Consider the following 21,324-nt stretch of genomic DNA (forward strand, 5'->3'; position numbering starts at 1 on the left):
TTTATACTTTATGAACTTCCTGGAGAAAGTCAGTCTATTCACTGCTTGTTTCTTCTGCAGCCCAGGTTAAGGGGCCTTAATTGCTCTTGGACCAGAATGTGTTTCAGTGCTTTGAATCCAAAATTAGCCTCTAATAATTATGCAAAACTCAGGTCAGTATAAACAGTGATTGAAAGATCCTGACTCCAATGTTAGTATAAATCCAGAGTAGTTCTATTGGTATTTACACATTTGAAGTTTCAATCTAACTCTTGAAGCCTTGACGAGATAAAACCAGTATTTTTACTCTTAAGCATCAAGCAGACTGCCTACTGGTAAGGAAACGTTAGTTCTGCTGAAGTCAATAGGTGTTTAAGTATTTGGGCACTGATTTCAGCAGGCCAAGAGCCCTTCTTCCCAAATTAACCATGATTTTTGTTGTCAGTTTTTAAATCTAAAACTGATTTTACATTTACAAAAACAGTAGCTAATATGATGACTATGGGAATGAAGAGAAATTTAATTTAATTTCAGCTTAGAAAAATCAGTTAAATTTTCAGCAAGTAAAAACTATAGATCATGTAGCTCTTTTCAGGTCAAGCCACTACTTATTCTTTTCCAGAAAATTAACTGTAAATAATGCCCAAATAGAGAGAAATCTTTTATTTAAATATTTTATATCATTAACTTGCTAGTGAAACTTTCTGCAATTTTGTGCGCTAAAAGATACACAGGTCTGGATTTAATTTATCTAAATTTGATCAGCTTATTAGGCATTTAGGATGGGGGTTTGTGCACCATATTTCCTGCTGGCCCCTATTTATTAACTATAGAAGAAGATCAGAAGACTGGCTCAGACTAGACTTAAAATTAACCTAAGCCCAAGTTTTCATATATTTAAAGTACTCAAGATATTTAAATATTAGTAAATGTAAGACATGGGAGTCTACATCTGAAGATCACTTGGCTTATGAGAGAGTTGAAAATTACAGCTTTCTTAGTTTTTACTAGAGACATCAGTTCTACACAAAAGAAGAATGAGGTGTACTACTAAGAGTAGTTATCATGATAAAAAAAGGTAGGGTAGGTAAAATTTGTATGTTATCTTCACCATCAGATAGACTTTCATTTCTGTTCTGGGAAGTTCTTATGCAACCTAGTGGATTTTCTTTCTCTGTGATCTGAACCACAGGAGAACACACCTATGTGCAGATCTCTTCTGCCTGCCTCTGGGAGACGGAAGAATTCCCCTAGGGGCAAAGAGGCAGAGATCCTAGAAAGGCTAGAAATCCTCACAGACAATTAAACTGTAAGAAATGACGTGTAGGATTACATGACAGCAACTGCACAGCAAGAGGATTTCCCTTACAAATGGCAATTATCCAAGGCCCACCAGCTGGACAGTCATTGAAACTTCTTTAAGTCACAGGAACCCAGCAACATGACTGTATGTCTAGTCACAGATGTCCTGATCTCTGCACTTACTCTTGAATCATGAGGCCTTCATTTTACTGACTGTCTTAAATTAAAACAAAACCAAATTCTTCCTTAAAATCCAATACTACTCCTTGTATGGTGTTTGAAACCACATTGTGTTATGGCAAATAGTGTACATAGTTTATGGCTAATGGTCACAATTATCATAAGCTTCTCAAATGGGATTTATCAACCATCAGTACAGTTTTCCAAGGGATGTGGCTAGTTTTATATTTGCTGGAGTCAGGCCAAGGCTTAGATGTATATTTACTTAGGCACACTCAAGGCTGCCCGTAAGTTGTTACCCTTAATGAGTGAATCTGATTGAGTCTGTTATGAAGAAAGGCAGAGTAGATGACCAGAAAGACTCTTTTCCTTAGACTCTACAAGTAAGAACATTGCAAAATGAACACTGTATGAAACCAAGTTTCCTTGAGGGATCAGAGAATTACTGTGCAAGTTAATCAGGGGAGCAAAGGAATGCTTCCTCAGGCACCACTAATTGGAGACTGTAAGGGATTAGTTATTAGAAACTCCTTGGAGTAACTACCTCATTTTTCTTCTATGTTTGTGTAGAGTTTGGAGCAAGACACACAAGATGTGGCAAGACTAACCATTCTGGGTCAAATCAAGTCATCTTTGGCAGTGGCCAGTTGTAGTAGTCTCGGAGAAAGACAGAAGGGCACATATGCAATGATTCCTTCCCCAGTGACCTTCTCAGTCTGAAGCAACCCATAGGCTAAAATCTTCCTCAGCCTGAAGTAGCACCATGGTAGCTTCTAGCAGACAGAATAATATCAGGGCATATGCTGGCCTTGACACTACATGGCACTCTCGATACCTATTTATACTATATAGCCTCCAAAATAGGGTCTAATTCCCACAGCCTCTAAAATTGGGTGGCCACATTCAAGCTACTTCATATAAAAGATCCCTGTCATATGTTAACTCCCAGATCTGCCCAGGAATTGCTTGGGAGAGTGCCAGTTGATCCAGGCTTTAAATGCACTAAAGACCATTCTAACAATTTAACGGTACAGGCAACCCTCTTCCAGTGCCCTGGATCCAGAATTGTTTAATTTGCAGTAAGACAGAATTTTTTTTTTTAGCTGGTATTAGTAAAGGTATTGGCCTAACTATTATTACTAAATCGTTCTTGATAATAACGACTGCTTTTACAGTGACCTTAGGGTGCAAGGCCAGGAAACAGGCTTGTCTGACATATTTCCTGACTCAGATTTACACAGCCACACAGCCATTTCTGGGACATCTGTAGACTGCCCGCAGGCATTCTCTAGGCAGCTCATGTTTGGGCTGTCTACCAAGCTCATCTGTCTTAATGACAGGTGTCATCAAGACCCTGATAGAACTGCAAGAGGGAAATTGGATACATGGAGGCAAATTGCTGGTTTAAAATGTAGCATGTATATAAACAATAAGAGAAGAAAGGTGATAATTTCTCTCCTTGGGATAGTTAATTTTCTGGTTCCATGTTGACATATTCACTGTGACATTGGTTTTGTACTGTGTTCAGGTATGAATAATTGCAATCAATTTCAGCCCCTCATGTGGTGCAAACTGTTGTTATCAAGTGAGTTGTACCACTTTCCACCCACCATGTGTGTGACTCATAGTCTAAAAACAAACCACAGGGTTCAGGTTCAATATTCTCTGATTCCATGCCAAAACCACAATGACTCCAATGAGATTTACACAAGCGATCTGTAAACCTCAGCAAAACTTTCCATGAACCTGATCCATAAGAAGACTCATATCCAGGTGTGTTTTATGAACCTTTGAGATGCCCTGAAATCATTTGGCGCAATGCCTTACAAGATGCAGTTAAATGGACCCTGAGCGCACTAGCCACTTTCTTATCTAACATATACCAAATCTAATAATTTCTTATCTAACATATACCAAATGCAAATGATTCTCTTAGCCTGAGGAGATTTTGTTCTTTCAATAATAATGTAGCAAAGTGTAATTACTTTCTAATTCTTTTGAATTTAATCCAGGGCATCGTATTATCCAATCGTATTATTGAGTATGGGCAATATTTCCAAACATGATGTTTCTGTTTATTCATTTACCTACAGTACAAAAAATAGCAGAATTCCACCCTCTTCTGGAAAAACTGTGAATTTTCATTACAGACTTTCAGTAGAAATCACTGTTTCTGCAAAGAATTTTTGCAGAAAAAGCTGGTTTGGGGTTTTTTGTTGTTGTTGTTTTGGGGGTTTTTTTCGGGGTATTTTTTGTTTATTTGTTGTGGTTTTTTTGGGAATTTTTGTTTTTTTAAATAGGGAAATCTGGTTCCAAGTGCAAATTCTGGAGTTTTTACCAATAATGGGAGAGTAAAAGAGAAGATGTTTTGCATTTTCACCATTAATTTCTTCCTTCTGTGTCCCAAAAAAGAATCCAAAGTATTCTGCTGCAATTCTTAGCAATGTCTAATTCTTTTTCAAATTGCATCTTTTCTGAAATAAATTTATTTAACATCAGGGAAGCTCCTTCTCCTGTGTAGAAGTAAACGGTGATCCAGCTTTCAAATTTGTACTTTGTAAACTGAGAGTGAAATCCTGGATTCAATAGCAAGAAAACTATTCGATTAAACTGGGGTTTCCAGGTAAATGTGTTTCTCTCTATGCCCTGAGCTTCTGGAGTCCATAGCCTCTATCCATAGTGCTTAATGAAGCATAATGCACAAAAGGACACCTGGGTAAGACCATGGAACGTCATATAGATCTATGAGCTCGATCTAGAAGCAGTAGGGTTTATATACTCAGTCTCAGTCCTAGAACTGGAGCACATCTGTGTTGTGCTTACCTCTGTCCTCCCACAGCTTCCAGATGAAATAACTTTTATGGTGTAGATGTTTCCCATATAGAAAGAGTAAGTTTTGAGAACTTTATGTCAAAAGAATAAGCTTGACCTCATGAACCATATCCTTCCCACTGACTCAGTCACCACAAGGCTAATCACAAGAAACAAATGCTTAGCATTTCTCAGAACTTTACAATTTTTAAGCTAATCCTGCCCTCAGAGAGGATGAGGACAGGTGCTTGGGGTGAGGTGGATGTTAGTCTGACTCATGATTTTCAAATGCTGATATTGGGTGGACCAGATTTAATGAGCCCATTGCCAAAGGGGCAGGTGGTAGACTCTGATTTCAATGAGGAATTGCAGTATGTCAGAAAGTGGAAAATATCTGCAGCCAAAACTCTCTAAGAAATGCTCTCTTCCGTATTGAAATTTGCATCCTGAAAAGCAATTTTCTGTTTCTTTGGCTGATTCACAACTAGGACAGTCTGCGACCGCATTTTGAGCTGACAGGGTGGGTGGGTAAGAAAAAGGCCATCAGAAGTTTGCATATGAAGTCAGTGTGATGGGGGAACCTCCCCAGCTAAATTCAGCAGTCAGTGGAAGCCCTCAGGAAGACTTCCACAGTCTTCATCAGGAGCCAGCTCATCTTCCACAGGGGCAGTAACCGCAGCATCTCTAACACGATCCTAGCAACCCGTCTTCCAAACTGAACCAGGCTGTGAACCAGTTCTTATCCTTTTTGTCCTCTTCACCTTTTTCACTAAAACTTTTCTGCTTTCTTCATGCCTTTTTTTTCAGTCTTTTCTCTTTTCCTCTCTCTTCTCCTTTTCACATGCGGCATCTTTTTCCTGCTGCTACCCAAATGATTTCCAATGGCCACTGAACTTCTGATTATAATATTTCTCATGGACTGCTGAAAGACCTGCTCATCCAGACTATTTCCAGGGCCAAACTTAGAACACCTTCCTTATGCATATGCGAAGTGTCACACACATGAGAAAAGCATCTATAAGTACTCCAGGAAAAGCTGCCAGCAGTGCAATAGCTAAACGTGATCTTTGCCTGCGGTTGACTGGAAAAGCAGTGCAGCGCATTTATTTCTCTATCTTTCTATTATTTTACTTGGCTGTTTGAATGCTTCATTGCCTGATTTCCAGATCACAGCTCCCAAAGGCATCATTTTTCATGCAGCTTTACACAGTGGTTTAAACAGAAAACTGGACAGCTCATGTCTGAAAAGTTCTAGAAGAGGCTGATGTTTTCAGAAGTGTTGCTATGACAAATCGTCTTATATTGCTGCATTTCAGTATCTGGAGCAAGAAACTGGCACATATTCCCATGATATAAGCATCAAATAAAGGTAGCAGTGTGTAATTTATGTTTAGCAGATTACCTGCTATTGCAGGAGCCTAAGACACCAGCATCTCTTCTGCTTCCTGCATATGGATTTTGGGACCTGATATTTGATTTGGTGTGTACAAGACCATGTGAGTTTTGATATGCTGCGGGAGATAGAAGGGATGCTGTGTATTCTTTACTGGACTAATCATTTGGGTGCTACAGTTTGCAGGGGATTAGATCCATGCAATAGTTCCCTACTTTGAGTTCAATTTTATCTCTTGTTGTATGTTCCTTCTGTTGTGGCGGAGAGAGCCTTCTGGCCCACGCTGGTGTTAGAGAAAGTGAGGTTCAAGTAATGCACTTTCCTACACCTTCCTCCTTTTCTTCTACTAATTTGCTAATATATGTGTGGGCATGGAGTGGCAACACCCCATGAATCACCTTCTGACCAACAGTTTATCATAGTTTTAAAACCACTCCCCAGAAGAAACACTCTCTAATTCCTCCAGTGCAAAGAGGGAAGGGAAAATGGGTTCTTTGCATGAAAAAATATAAATGATTGTTAAACAGAGACACCCCAGTTCCAAGCCTGGATCCCCCTGGACTGAATATCATAAAACTACGAAACAAAAAGGCTGTTTGCACTCCAAAAATTGTAAATCTGAATGAACGACAAATGGGAACAGATGAAAGAACACAAGGAAATGAGGCAGTGAGTCAGCATGATAGGCAATGAACTCAGCCAGTTAGGCTTTTCTTCAACATGTTTGTTACAAGCTTTTCCTGTTTCTCCCTTGCATGTCTGCACTTTATAAGGTGGATTAGCTTATGGACTTCTGATCTTAACCGTGTCTTGCATTATTTCCGCATTCTGTCTTTCTTTCTAACTCTCAGAGATCTTTGGTTGGCTGGTAGCCAGCAGAGTTAAAAAAACTAAAGCAAAACCAAGCATCTATCTCCTGCATTTTACCTTCATCAAAACTCAGCTTCTGAGATGGATAAGGTTTAAGAAAGTTCTTTCTTCTCTGGGAAGAGCCACAGGATAACATGTTCTCCACAACAAGCAACAGATTCCTTATTTTAGAGATGTTGTTTTCATCTTTCTTCTGTTTAGGCATTGGTGACATTTTATTATTAATTGTGTTGCAGTAGCACCTAGAGGTCCTTGCTGAGATCACAGCCCCTTTTTGGGAGGTAGTGCAACATTCATGGAGACAATCCATCCTCCAATGGATAATACCCAAACTGGAAAAAAAAAAAACGTAGCTCAGAAGAGAGGATGTTCTTTCATTTCCACCTTGTACATGGTGGCCTCCCCAGTGGGGCTTAGGGTAACAGCTATGAAACATTTTTCTTGGAAAGAACATCCAACTTTTTTGAACCAACCCATACATGACATATCTCGCTATGATAGAGAATTCCTGTGGTATGAGATAATGAAGCATGCAAGTAAGCACAAGTTTTACTATTTCGAAAAATCATCTTTTTTTGTCGGAAGTACAAGGACTTTAATGAAACCTGAAGACATTTCCTTGGAAGAGTCTGTGCATATAGTGTTAATGGACAGCAAATTGCAATTTTTTTTCACATGGCAGCACCTAATCTTTAAGAGACCACAGTGGTTTTTCAGCCAGAATTTCACTGATACATACAAAAATACTTCAACAGAGCAAGCATTTTTGCTTTTTGGTGCAGAACTTCACTCACAACATCCATAATTCTCTTGGTTCCTGATCTAGAGTCTGTACAGGTCAGCAAGTTTCTCTCTATTGGTTATAATGGGATTTGGATCAGCTTTTACAGTAAGATTAAGAAATTAATTTCATTTTCAGGGATTACGCATGTCGTGGTTTAAGCGCAGCCTGCCACTCAGAAACAGCGCAGCTGTTCTCTCACTCCACCTCTTCTCCCCCCTCTCCCAGAGGGATGGGGAGGACAATCTAAAGAATGTAACTCCCATGGGTTGAGATAAGAACAGTCCAGTAACTAAGGTATAACACAAACCACTGCTGCTACCACCAATAATAATAATGATGAGGGAAATAACAAGGGAAGAGAATACAAAAGCTCACTACCTCCTGACTGATACCCAGCCTGACCGAGCAGTGATCTAGCCCTTCTGGGTAACTGCCCTCAGTTTATATAGTGGGCATGATGTGCTGTGGTATGGAATACCTCTTTGGCTAGTTTGGGTCAGGTGTCCTGTCTCTGCTTCCTCCTGACTTCCTCTCTTCCCTGGCAGAGCATGAGACTCAGAAAGTCCTTGGTCAGAGTAAACATTACTGAGCAGCAACTAAAAACGTTGGTGTTATCAATGCTGTTCCCAGGCTGAAAGTCAAAACCAGAGCACTGCACCAGCTACTAAGAAGGAGAAAAATGACTGCTACTGCTGAACCCAGGACAATGCAATAGAACTAACAGGAGTCTATTTCAGCCCACGGACTGCAAACTGCTAGAAATTGTTCCCTGTGAATTTTGCTCAGTGGATTTTTGTTTCTGGACATCAAGTGCCTTGAAGGTGAGCAACCCTTCTCACGAGCTCGTATGATAGGGTAATTATATTGATGGAACTCAAAAAAGGGCTGAGCAATACAAAGGAACTCCTTCCTAACCCACCAAAAAACTCCATCATAAGCTATTAATTTTCTTCCATTTTATTCCATTTATCATGGTTTAAAATATTCCTGAACTTAATATGTTTTAGGATTCAGCTTGCAAATGAAGACACTTAATTGTCTGTCTTTTAAACATGCTAGATGTTTCCTGCTTAGCTTTCAGGTGGTAGTCTGGTTTTGCATGGGTCACGTGTTTGTCTAGTATCCTGTCTGCCATCCTCAGGCACGTATTAGATACCCTAGAATATCTCAAATTGCTCTAGGTAACTATATTTAGACAGCTGCATTGAGACGGTTGACTTTTTCTCTGGTCAGTGGAAGAGGCAGACATGTCGAACAGAGGATGTACCACCTGTATCAGGTGGCTTTCCTGGGTTGCAAAGACCTCTACCCAGAAATACTAATTGCTGTCTACCAGTGTCCAAGAACCCTAGACTGTAAAAGATGATTTACAATCAAGTGTGATGAGTTAATGGAGAAATAAAGGGCAGGGCATTCCTTTCTCCATCATAACTCCTTCAGGTGATCACCAGATTATAAGTATTCACAATCAGTTGACTTCATTTTTTGCAGGTAAATTGGACTGGTTTGTAATCCTGTTTTCTTGTAATACGGTATCCTGGCATGGGTACTCAAGAACCTTGCTATGGCAGCCTGAGGGAATTGTGGAATCTGTTTACTAGAGGGATTTCCTTACAGGCTACTGCTCGGAAGAGATAAATGACATCTCTGAGCAAACAAAAAAACTTTAATGTTGGAAGTAATCTGTGCTCACCAAACAGTAGCCACCATATAATTTCACTGTGGCATCTTCAGATCTATCCCCCACATTAAAAGAAAGCACCAAATATCTTCAGATTTATTGCTGCTTTAAAATTAAGCACATTCCAATGGCATTTATTTTTCTCCACTGATTGCGACAGCTAAAGCAGGTAAGAACATCTACCTTCTGTTGTTTCAGTTCCACCACATTTTTCCTCTGGATGATGTCTATATGAAAATAACAACCACCTTTCCTACAATAAATCACAGAGTCACACTATTGCTGAGCTTGGAGGAGACCTCTGGCAATCATCTCATCAAAGAGATCCCTTTCCAAAGCCAGTTATATGAGGTTGTTCAGGTGTCCAGCTGGGTTTTTAATATCTCCAAGGATGGAGACTCCACAACATATCTGAGCAACCTGTTCCAGTGTTTGGCCACTCACATTATTTTTAAAAGGTGATTTTAAAATAACTCAATTCAGTAAAGGTCAGAGAACAACGGTCTCTAAAGTCCTGACTTTTCACCAACTGCAAGGAAATTTAAAAGACCCTTTAAAATAATTTAATATCTATTGCAGTAGTAGTCTCCCAGTCTATATATGTTGTGCTGACATGTTCTAATACTGACTTTACTTATATTGGGATTATGCCACATTCGATACTATACAGCTGAAGTTAATTACGACTGTATTCCTAAAATAGCAACTAACAGCAGCAGCTCATTGAAATAATATGTTATGCGAGTAGGAGGACAGTCCTGGGACCCTGGAGACCGATATTCAGTATTCAGCTGAGATGATGCTTGCTGATAACTATTGAGTGGTCATGGCTGCTAGAGATAATCATCTGCCTCATCTTAGATGTTGTCGTGGTTTAAACCCAGCCAGGCAGCTCGTTCAATCACTCCCCCCCTTCCTCCCCCCACTCCCGGAGAGATGGGAAAGAGAACTGAAAGAGTGTAACTCCCACGGGTTGAGATAAGAACAGTCCAGTAACTAAGGTATAACACAAACCACTACTGCTACCACCAATAATGATAATGATAAGAGAAATAACAAGGGGAGAGAATACAACGCCTCACCACCCCCGGCCGACAACTCACTCCCACCCCGCAGCGAACCAGCCCTTCCGGGTAACTCCCAGTTACCTCCTGGGCATGACATGCTGTGGTATGGAATACTTCTTTGGCTAGTTTGGGTCAGGTGTCCTGTCGCTGCTTCCTCCCGGCTTCCCCTCCTCCCTGGCAGAGCATGAGACTCACAAAGTCCTTGGTCAGACCAAACGTAGGTGTTATCAGCTTTGTTCTCAGGCCGAAAGTCAAAAAACACAGCGCTGCACCAGCTACTGAGAAGGAGAAAAATGACTGCTAAACACAGGGCAGATATCTACATATCTTTTAATCATTTCAAGGTGTTCTTTTGACAAGGAAGAAAGAGGCATCTCCAGAGCATGATTTGTCTTTCAGTAGAAAAGATGTTCAGTGCAGGGTACAGGAATTGCCCTTTCTGCGTGGACTATACAGCCTTGGTTGACTAGTTCACTCTTACAGACTTAATTTGTAAATGTCCAAAATCTGAGGCAAAATCTAGCTATTATTTTCCTGTTCTTTGTTTTCAGCACTTACAGAAGGATGTCTGTTCCTTGGTTTTCACAATTTATCCAGGAGAGATGATGACAATATGTTCCTTTATAGTAGTTGCCTATAAAAATCCAGGTCCCAGAACAAATCACTTTGGAATAAGAAAGCTCATGAGAGTTAAGCTAGGATCGTGCTCTGGGAGGCATATCTCAGCCTTGAACAGCATCCCACACACTGGAATTCACACTGTCCTCTCTGCAAGACCATTCCCACCTCTCATTCTGAACAGCAATTCACTATCAGATTATTTTCACATAATTTAACCAGATCTAATATTTCATCTCTTTCTCTGGGGCTCATGTGTTTCTAAAATATGAATAGCCACCGAGTCTGCTTTTCATCATGGTGTTATTGCCAAATCTTGGAATCTTTTCTCTCAAGCCACTTCACCGGTTTTCTGGTTGATTTCCTGTTTCCTCCCCCAGCATGAAAATCAATAGCAGAAAGTGTATGGAAAATACAGTTACAGAAGTCATAATAACTCTTTGCCTGGTGGTTGTTACATTCAAGCAGAAGAACACAATCACCTCTCTTGCAGAATAGCAAAAGAAAGTTCTCAGTTTTCGTGTTATTTCCTAGCTGTAAGCAGTGTAATGCAGACTCCAGAAAAGACATTATAACACGGGTTGAAATAGGGCCAGTATCTTACTCAGCACATCCAGGAGTAAGAGTAGGTATCAGCATGCCTGCAGCTTTAGGGTCTAATCCCTTCACATTAGAAACAATTTTTATGTATTCCTTAAGAAGAAGCAAATCTGAGAAACAACACATAGGCCTCATCCTTGGACACACTGAGCAAACTGCAAGTTGCTGAACACTGAAGAAGGGACATGCTGTTTAGAGATAATTCAGCACTAGTAAAAAATGCCATATTAATTGCCCCAAAGACAGATGTCTTCTGTACAGCCCAGGCAGGGATGTGTTGTTGAGAGGACGCTATTCATGTAGCAGTGTGGGAAAGGTCTGTGCTAAGCAAACCAAGGTAAACTAGTATCCCACCTCCACAGCACTGTATTGCCCAGTCAGACTGGATACTGAATTAAACCAAATCAACAGTGAGTGAAATGATTTATTTAACCCTTAGGAAACATTCAGTTGCATTTACAACTCCCAAAATATTTTTAACAATGAAGCATCAAAGAAGCATTATGAAGTGCTGATGTCCCAGATTTAGAATTTCTACAGTTATTAATTCAAAGAGATTAAGCTTGCAAAATACTACAAATAAAAACTATGATATAGGTATAAATGCAGTTAAAGAGCTGATGATGACAAATACTATATGACAGAGTCTTTATTTTAAGTCACATAACACAAATGTATTCCATATGAACAGATTTGGTTTGTGCAGTATGCATAAATTCAGTAACTCAGCTGGCTCGGCTCCATTGATTTCTGAAACTGTGTCATTGGCACTATCTATTTTCTACACACATAACACAGCAGTGATGAGTGTGATTGAAGTGTCTATACACAGACACAGTACCATGTGAGGAAATGTCCTGTGCAAAAAATAGCTTTCACTGAAAAATTGTCCTTTACAAACAGGAATAGTTCCTAAACTTAGTGGGGGTTTAAAGACAGATAGTTTTACATTAGGGGCAGAAAGGATTTCATATCTGGTTTTATTTCTTGTCTCCCTCTTTGTCCTTTTCTCTCTCTCCTTTTTTTAGCCTCGTTATTTTTCTACTTGTATCAGGCAGGGCAAAAGATCTCACTAAAGGAATGAAAAAGCAAACAACAATAACCACAACAAAGTAAAGAAGGAAAAGGAATATACAGGTGGCTAAAACTTGCTCAAAATGTTCAATTTATTAAATTATAGCCTCTCTATAAACTTCTTAAGTGAGGTAGAAAGACGTTTCCTTTAGAAATATATGGACCAGAAGTGGATTTAATGACATTTACCTCTATAAAGGAAGAGGAATCTGTCTTGTGATGTGAACTGGCTAAGCAAAGCCTGGACCCCTCTTCTATCTTGATGCTGCAATCTCTTAATTTAAAAGTCTGAAGTTAAGCTTTAGAGAGCAGAGCCTATCTTAATACAAACTTTCACGGCAACAAACTCAACGGGCCTCAGGTCGCAACTGTTATAGTGCAAACAAATGAAAAATAATGGGAAGATGACGAGATTTTAGTGTATTCCCACTAAAAAGTTGCTTCCATATGCTTTACTGTAAGCAAAATTACCAGAAGCGTTTAACTGGATCTTGAACGTGGTTCTATCTGCCTCTGTCTTGTTCTTTCATGCTTCACGTATTAACCCTCCTCTTACCTGCACAAGATCCAGCACTATTATCTTTGTACCTCTCAAAGCCATGGTGGTACTAACTAATCTCAGAAAACTCTAAATGCATTCCCCAAAATGAGGGCTTGGGCTCTGAGGGGGGCCTGATTCTTCATTCCTTTGCTATAGCAATATTTAGAGCATGAGGTCCACCCTTCATGCACTGTTATGCCAGGCATGTGTGACAACTGCTGAACTGTCATCGCAGCTCCTGTGAGATTTGTTCTCTTCCATACTCGGTTGCTAGCTAAAGGACTGATAATTAACTGACACAGTGAGGTCAGGGTGCATTTTACAGGCAAGATAGTGTTTAACCCACCACTGGTGCTAGATAGCACCTTGGTAACCTGTTGTGTGGTTACTTGCTATTGGTGAGTTCCCTATATGCTTTAGAGATGTTCTCCTGATGTAGCAGACTGAGGAGGAAAGGACATCCTAGTTGGATTGTGCAGGCCACTGACAGCACAAAGCTGCCAGGTGCTGGCCACCTTAAAGTCCTCTCAGACAGCAAGAGAGCCTTCTCATCATTTTAAAAGCCGTCAAGTTTATCCGAGCGCTTAACTTCAGTCTTTCAAATTAAGAGATTGCAGCAGCAAGATGGAAGAGGGGTCAAGGTTTTATCTAGCCAGTTCATATCACAAGACAGAGTCCTCCTCCTTTAGAGATGTAAACTTTGTATTTGGGCAAAAGTAACTCTCTGCCACATCTAGCTGTGCTCCCTAGCTGCAGCTGACATAAAGGACTGGATGTGTAATCCAAAAACAGGTCATGCAGTGAAGATGAAGGGGCAGTGTCCAAGCCTTAAGAATGGAGGTTCTTTCACAGGCACTTTCTGCTCTGAAGGACAATGTCCCACGTAGTCCTGTATTAAGGCAATACGTGAAGTAATATTTGAGACAGTATGTGAGGTAATATTAGGGGAAGTCACAGTTCTTGTCTCTTCCGAAGCACAGGAAGGAAGAGAACTAATGATCAATCTGAAATGCAGCAGTTACCAGATAAAAATCACTGTCCCATGCACTAATTAGAAGAATTAATAGTATTCTCTGTAAGGAAAACTGAAAGTCTGCTAGTTCCATCCTCTTCCTCACTACCACATTGATTATACCTGAATCTTCCTCAAGATATAAACCCTTGTAATAAAAATGAGATACTTCTCCCTGAGGCAATATCTCCCACCCTTCTTGGGAGATCTTCTTCAATCTCCTTATCTTCCCTATCTTAGAAGGTCTGATTAAAGCATAGCAGAGCTTCTCTGTCAATGGAATAGAACTGCAACAAAGCTTGCCAACGGGCTCTGTAAATCCTGAAGTTCTCTGGAGCCATGTTTATTTTATTTTAGGTGACAACTAATTGTTAGTTGATTTTGTGCTTGGAAAAACCTAGCTCTGTTCTATCAGCTCATGGTGATCCACTTGTTCTTCTCTTTCTAGATCGACAGCATGCAGGCTCTGCTTCACTGCCCCAATGTGCTGGTGTGTGTCGGCCGGGAGCCATTTAAACCTGTATTGATGGAGAATTTGAGGAAACACTCAGGGGAGAAGCTGCCTAACCTGGCTCCCCGTTCCAACAGCAACAATGTCAATGAAAACAATGAAAGTAAGAAAAACTCTCGGGCATATTGCACAGTCGTCTCCAGGCCTGTGTCCCACAACATGGAGATTACAGGCACCTATTGTACTGCCCCAATGTGCAGATTTCATGTGGAAAATGTACTTCCCTCTCTCTGCCTCCCAGGCCTTTCCATCCTCCCCTTCTTTTTCTCTGGTTTCCTTCTAGGATTTCCTCCCTACACCCTCCAGTCTTTCTTTTACATGCTACCCATGTCTGGCTGACTTCCCTTCCTCTTTCATATCTCTGTGTCTCCTTTTCCTTCCAGAACTCCCTCCTTTCCTGTGTCTGCCTCTGAGACTCCCCAAACTCTTGAGATTTCCCACGAATCCTCTATCCCCTTGTCTGTCTGTCGTATGATGCTTGCACTTTGCATTTGCCTGCACCAGGACAAGAGGATGACCACTTTTTGTCAGCAGGAGACTCAGTTTCTCCTACAGGTTACAGCTGCAATGCAGCCCGTTGGAAACAAAGCATGTTTTTATGGAAAAGTTGTATTCAGGAAGGAGTATATCATAGATTACTCAGGATGATACTTCTTAGGCACTTCATCATGAGTTATCTGAAGTCACATGTAATTAAATCAACCATCCTCAGTAGCCTATGAAAAGGAACTTCCTATTTCCAAAGGGCAACTAATCTCATCCATTCTAGTGTTTTGTTTTAGGATGAAATGAAGTATGCTCTGGAGGTGCACCTGTTTCTCTCCATTGTCAATACCAGGAGCCAGGAAATGCTCACTTGTGTTTTGACAAGTTGTAGAAACTTAGGGACAGAGGCATCGCACACTTTCTGATCAAGACATAAAAAATTGGAGGGAGCAGTGCAAATAAACTAGAAATTTGTCCATCAAAAGACTGAGCAAATAAATCAGCTCATATTCATAAAGATGGTTAGATAAGAGTTATTTCATGTGATCCTGTTTGGTGTGTTTTCTTTCCAACACTTCCTTCCTAAAATGCTCCCCATTCAGCCACTTATCCATATGCCCAGATATGTATGAAGTAAACTTTGAATAAACATATATTGGAAACAAGATAGATGCATATCTCACAACAGCATGATGACAATATACTCTGCTTGAAATAAAGAGTGTAGGACCTCAATAAATCTATGAAGATCACTGCTTTGGCCATAGAGGTGTGCTTTTGAATACAATTCTTAAAATTCCCTTACTATCACTGATTTCTTCTAGAACTACCATGATTTTTCTTTGTAACTATCATCAGCTTCTGATTCCTTTGCTTTTTGTTCTTTATTTTTTAATAAGCATTATAATCATTCACAGTGGCACATCCCTGCAGGGTCTGAGTGCTGCTCTGGTCTACATGGCCATATCTGTGTTTCTTGGCATGTGAGTGGAGAAGTGGGTGATGTAAAAAAAATGTGTGATACTTGACCTCTTGCTAAGGAAGAGGGTGACTTCTCCATGAATTTTTCACTAACTGAATAAGAAAGATGAAAACTTGCACAGTTGAATAAAAGGATATTTGCATCATGGTAAAACAGAGAAAATCTGAGAGTAAATCTCTCTCTGTATACAAAATTTTTCTTCTTGGCATGCACCTAATACAACAAAAAAAGTGCTTGTGTTTCAATTTAGGCTAAAAAATAAAGTTAATGTATAGAAGATTTTAATGCTGATTATTCATTCAAAACTCAACATTTATGGCCATCACTTAGTCAAAGCCAAATTTTCAAATCATGAAAACTGCTATAGGCTCAGCTTTAATAGAATAATATCAGTATCAACTAATTTGAGGGTTTGATCTTTATATTTTGTGTCATCTTTATATAAGTTCACATTTGTCTCCATCTTTCTTTTCTTCACTTCTTTCAAACTCCAGTGGACTTTGGACTGAAAGCCAAAAAAAGTGTTATCCATCCACGAACAGCATCAAGCAATAGGTCAATGAGATTTTCTTTATCATCAGAAAAGTCATATCCTAACGGTCTTGCTGCCTCACCGGATAATGGTATACCTTTCTCAAGCAGTTGTTCGCATCCAAAACCTGGGGACCTGGTCCATTCCTTGGTCAATGATGACATAGAAAAACGGGTACATGTGAACAAGGATGGCAGCTTGTCTGTTGAGATGAAAGTCCGCTTCCGCTTGCTAAATGATGAGACTTTGCAGTGGTCCACCCAGATCAAAAAGTCCAATTTGATGAACCAGATGCCTTGTGAAGAGTCAGGTGTAGGAGAGGACAATGGAGTACAGCCCATAGAGAAAATGAACCCAGAAGCCAGCTCAGAGGCAGATGAGTCATTATATCCCTGTGATATTGATTCTTACATGTCAAAACTTGAGGAATCAGAATGTGATGAGGCTCATTGTCATAGCTGTGGAAAGAAACACCAGGACTATGACATTTGGAAAAACCCCATGCACACATCCCAGAGGGGAGAGCCCAGTGTACGAAGCACCTGGCACACACGGTCATCATGCTCCAGCACATCTTCCCGAAGGAGAGTAGTCCACAAAAAAATGGCTTCTGTGGATAGCCTCCGCACCACATCCAGTGAGGAATTCTCTGAGCACATTGTGCAAGAGTCCTCATCCTACTCAGAGACTATAGAGAACAGAGTAGCGTATCGATCCATTAAAAAGTGTATGTGTCGAAGTGATTTGTCGACAGGCGCTTCCAATGGAGAAGACCAGCAAGAATACACTCGGACAAGCACAAGCAATAGTCAGAGACCTTCATCCTTGGGTTTAATGTCACATTCAAGCTGTGAAAACAACCTAGATACTCAAGAAACCCCTGAAGACCATGAGGCCAGCAAAACCAATTCACAAAATGAAGATGAAACTTGTTTTGAAGTCTCCTCTGTGAAGTGCTTGAAGGATGATGGGGAAGAGGTTGAAAGCAGCAGAGTTGGGAGTGCCATGTCAAGGTCATCTCTGCAGTCCAGAGAGAGCAAGAAGAATGAATGTGAGGAAACAAGTAGCATGGATAGGAGCATGTCCTCCTCAAGCCTTCAGAAGGCAAATCAAGAAGATAACACTAGGTCCTCCACTCCTGCCAATAGTGTGCACAGCAAGTCTAGTAACTGTACCACACCAAGAGCAAAGAGTGAACAGGATGACCATTCTGATGACAATGCAGTGATCTCCTCCTTCTCCAGTGAGTCCAACCCAAAGAAAGAGGCTGAAGAGGTTGAAGCAGAGCAAGAAGAAAACGAAATCAATGAAGTCAGCTCAGTGTCAGCAAAAACAAAGCCCAGTCAATCAATTAGAGAAGAAAGCAGTGAAGGTGAATGCTGCTCTACACAAGGAACCCCTCATTCCAGAGCTAGTGGCAGGGACAGCAAGCGAAGTGACAGTGAGGAGGTCATTCTGTGCAATGCTTCTTGCTCCTCCAGAGGATCCAAAAAGAGCAAACACAGCCATATTCATTTGGACACACAGTCTGAAATGTCTGTGTCTTCACTTGAATCCACTCTGAACAAAAAGAAGAATTCCCTCCATGCAGATGATCTGAGATCATGCAGCAGGACCTCCAACTACTCCAAAAGCTCATGTGAAATCAAAAAGAAGTCTATTGGAGACCCCATGTCTCATCAGTCAGGATCTTTTCATTCAAACATTTCATCTGTTAGTGGAACAGAGGCAAATGCAGGTTTTAAAGAGGAGAAAAGCTTGAAAAGTACCACCAATTGCTACAGTGAATCCTCAAAAGGCTCAAAGAGGAGAAGCCATAGAGAAGAAAATAGCAAATCATCATCTATCTGCTCAAATGTTTCAAGCCCTAATGGAAAAACTGGAGATGGTCATTCTAAGATTAATTCAGAGGCCCCTTCTTCAAGACAGGGAAGTATGAGTGAGAGTGTATGTTCAAAATTTGACCATTTAACTGAGACTGGGATTAAGAATGGAAATACTGCAAGTGTCTCTTCAAGAGTCTCATCAAAGTCAGAAATAAAAGATAAATGCTTGTTAGCACATATATCCCAGGAAAGTGATGATAGATACTCACAATCGAATGTATCTAAGTATTCAAAATCAAGGCAGATAAAAACTGGAAATCTTCATATGGAGATGTCAAACTCCAGCCAAGCATCGTTGCCTGACACTGTGTCAGTATGCAGTGTGCATTGCCCTGCCCCACCAAAAGGAAAGCCGAACAGCAAAAAAATTCGTTCAACCATGTTCAAGAATTCCTCCATTAGCAGCATAGGTACTGCATCAGTGATGACTCCACGAAAAGAGCAGAAAGAAATTATCGATTCCTCCAAAGCAACTTCCTATGGGTCTAAATCAGCTGCAGCTGAAATAGATAATGAGAAGAGTAAAGAGATTGATGGTTCGTGCAATAAAAAAGTGGAAGAAGAGTTAGAAGGCATGGACATGCAGGAGGAAGTGAGTGAATTAGTGCCATCTACTCTACCAAATACATCTCCAGAAGAGGTTGTGCAAGAATGGCTGAGTAAAATCCCTTCAGAAACATTGCTTATGAAATATGAAATGGAGGATAATGTAGAAGAGGAATGTATGGAGGCAACCACTGAGGTATCATACTGTACAAATGCTGAGGAAATCTCAGAGGATGAAAAAGCTGAGAAAAAGAAGGAGGAGGCTGAAAATGAGGCAAAGGATGAAGTAGGAAAAGAGGCAGCAGAAGGTACAGCTATTAATGAAGAGGCTGAAGAATGCATGAGTCAGGAACAAATCTCTGAGGTTGTGTCCAAAGCTGACAAAGCTGACCAGGCAGAATGCAGCCAGTCAGCTACATCCCAACAAACTAGCAACAGAAGAGACCTGCCAACCACTCTCCAGACTTCAGTCCAGATCATGAAGGCCTTGCTTAGTTCAAAACATGAAACAAAATTTGATCGATCGAACAGTTTGCCTGAAGTGTCCCCTACTATGGGGAGGAAACTGAGTAACTCTGCCAGCATTCTGATTACTTGTCTTGCCAGTCTCCAGCTCCTTGACGAAGAGTCAGAAGGTCCATCAGATAAATCAAAATGTTTGAATAAGCCAAGGTATATGGAGCTGCTAAATGTTTTTCAAGCCCTATGGTTTGGATGCATACCTGAAAAAAGTGGCCCAAGTTCACATCAAGAAGCGTGTGAGCAGGCAAAGACAGCCTCTGGGTTTAAAGCCCCCAAATCTGTAGATTATGACTTCACTCCCATGTCCTCTTCTGGGGTTGATGTTAACAGTGGTTCTGGTGGCTCAGTGGAAGAGAATACAGCTGGTGCCAGAGACTGCACTTTGGCGGCACAGAAAACTGCTGAATTCAAATCATCTGGACAAATGGAAAATGTAGAGACTGGCACTGAACTGACTGAGGCCGAGGAGCAAAGTAAAAAGGAAGAGCAGTCATCCCGACCTTCAACAGCCTGCTCAAAAGCAAAAGCTAAGGAAAAAGCACAGTCTACTAGAGAGAACTCCCTAATTCGAGAGGCAGAAGAGAGTAAGGAGGACCAGTGCAGTAACTGTGAACATGGTCAGGAGGAAGAGGGAGAAAATGAAGACAAAGAAAACAGCAAATTAACTGAAAATGGAGAACAAGAAGAAGCTGAAGTTGTGAACGATGAACTCCCGAAAGAAGATCTTGAAGAAGAAGCTGATCAGCTAGCCGCTACTGACGATACAAATGTCAATGATGCTGACTGTGGAACAGAGCTGAAAGACGATTCGGAAGAGCAGCTTGAGAAAGAGTCTCCAAATGATCCAGAACCCAAAGTTGATACAGCCACCAGTGTGGGCACATCCTTTGTTCAGCAAAACTCAATGGATCCAGACCCAGTTTGGATCCTGAAACTACTCAAGAAAATTGAGAAGGAGTTCATGGCTCACTATGTCAGTGCCATGAATGAGTTCAAAGTCAGGTGGAACCTGCAGGACAACCAGCAAATGGATGAAATGATATTGGAACTGAAGGAGGAAGTGAGTAAAAGGATACAAAAAAGCATAGAGAAGGAACTGAGAAAGATCAAAACCAGAGCAGGGAAGAAGCTGCCAAGACCTCCGGATGAACCTCTCAGACGTGAGTCAACACTCCAAACTGAGCAGAGGAGACTGCGATTGCAAACTATGCATAAAAAGTCACATTTCAGTGACAAGAATGGAAACCAGACTAGGCTAGAAGACACATCAGACTTATCTTTTGATGTAGATAAAGATATAGCATTTAGTGAAGCTTTTGAGGCCAGTATTAGTAAACAAACAAGCGAGGAGGAATACTGCCCGTGTGACTCTTGTGTAAGGAAACAAATGGCTTCCAAACCCACAAGAAATCCAGTGGTGGCCACGAATGCCCCAGTCATGAAAGCATTTGATTTACAGCAAATCCTGAGGTTAAAGAAAAATTATAATGAGGAAGCCTGTGTCTCAGAAGCAGCCCAAGACAACAAAACAACTCCCAGTAGTTCTGTGGAAGAAGCAACGGAAAATGGCAATCCAAATGAGGAGAATGATGAGGGTGAAACAGAAGTGGAGGGCAATGAAGAAAAGGAGCCAGAATTAAATGAAGTGGGCAGCTCAGTGTTGAATGGAGGTGAAGGGTCTGAAATATCAGAAAATCGAAACTGTGAGGTGGAGAATGAAGTTAAAGATGAAGAAACCAATGAAGAAGAAAAGAAAGAAGCAGAAGTGGAAGAAGAAGCAAAAGAGAGAGAAGAAGAAGAAGCAAAAGAGGAGAAGGAAGAGGAAGAAGAAATAATGAATGTAGAAGAAGAAGAGAAAGAAACAAAAGAAGAGGAGGAGAGAGAAACAAAAGAGAAAGAAGATGAGGAAGGAAAAGAGGAAGGAGCAGAGGAAACAATTGAGGAAGA

At 40.7% G+C, this 21,324-nt stretch overlaps 1 protein-coding gene across 1 annotated transcript in view; it reads left to right on the forward strand.

The window, feature by feature from the left end:
• Positions 1-21,324, forward strand: part of RP1L1 (RP1 like 1) — a gene marked incomplete at both ends in the record, with an annotated part of 29,678 nt that overhangs the window by 7,087 nt on the left and 1,267 nt on the right. The window contains 2 exons of the mRNA XM_080615954.1: positions 14,361-14,526; positions 16,386-21,080. Coding sequence (XP_080472080.1) covers positions 14,361-14,526; positions 16,386-21,080 — 4,861 coding nt within the window. The remainder of the gene's footprint in view (positions 1-14,360; positions 14,527-16,385; positions 21,081-21,324) is intronic.

The sequence above is a fragment of the Psittacula echo genome (genome assembly GCF_963264785.1).
Source record: "Psittacula echo genome assembly, chromosome: 4".
NCBI lineage: Eukaryota > Metazoa > Chordata > Aves > Psittaciformes > Psittacidae > Psittacula > Psittacula echo.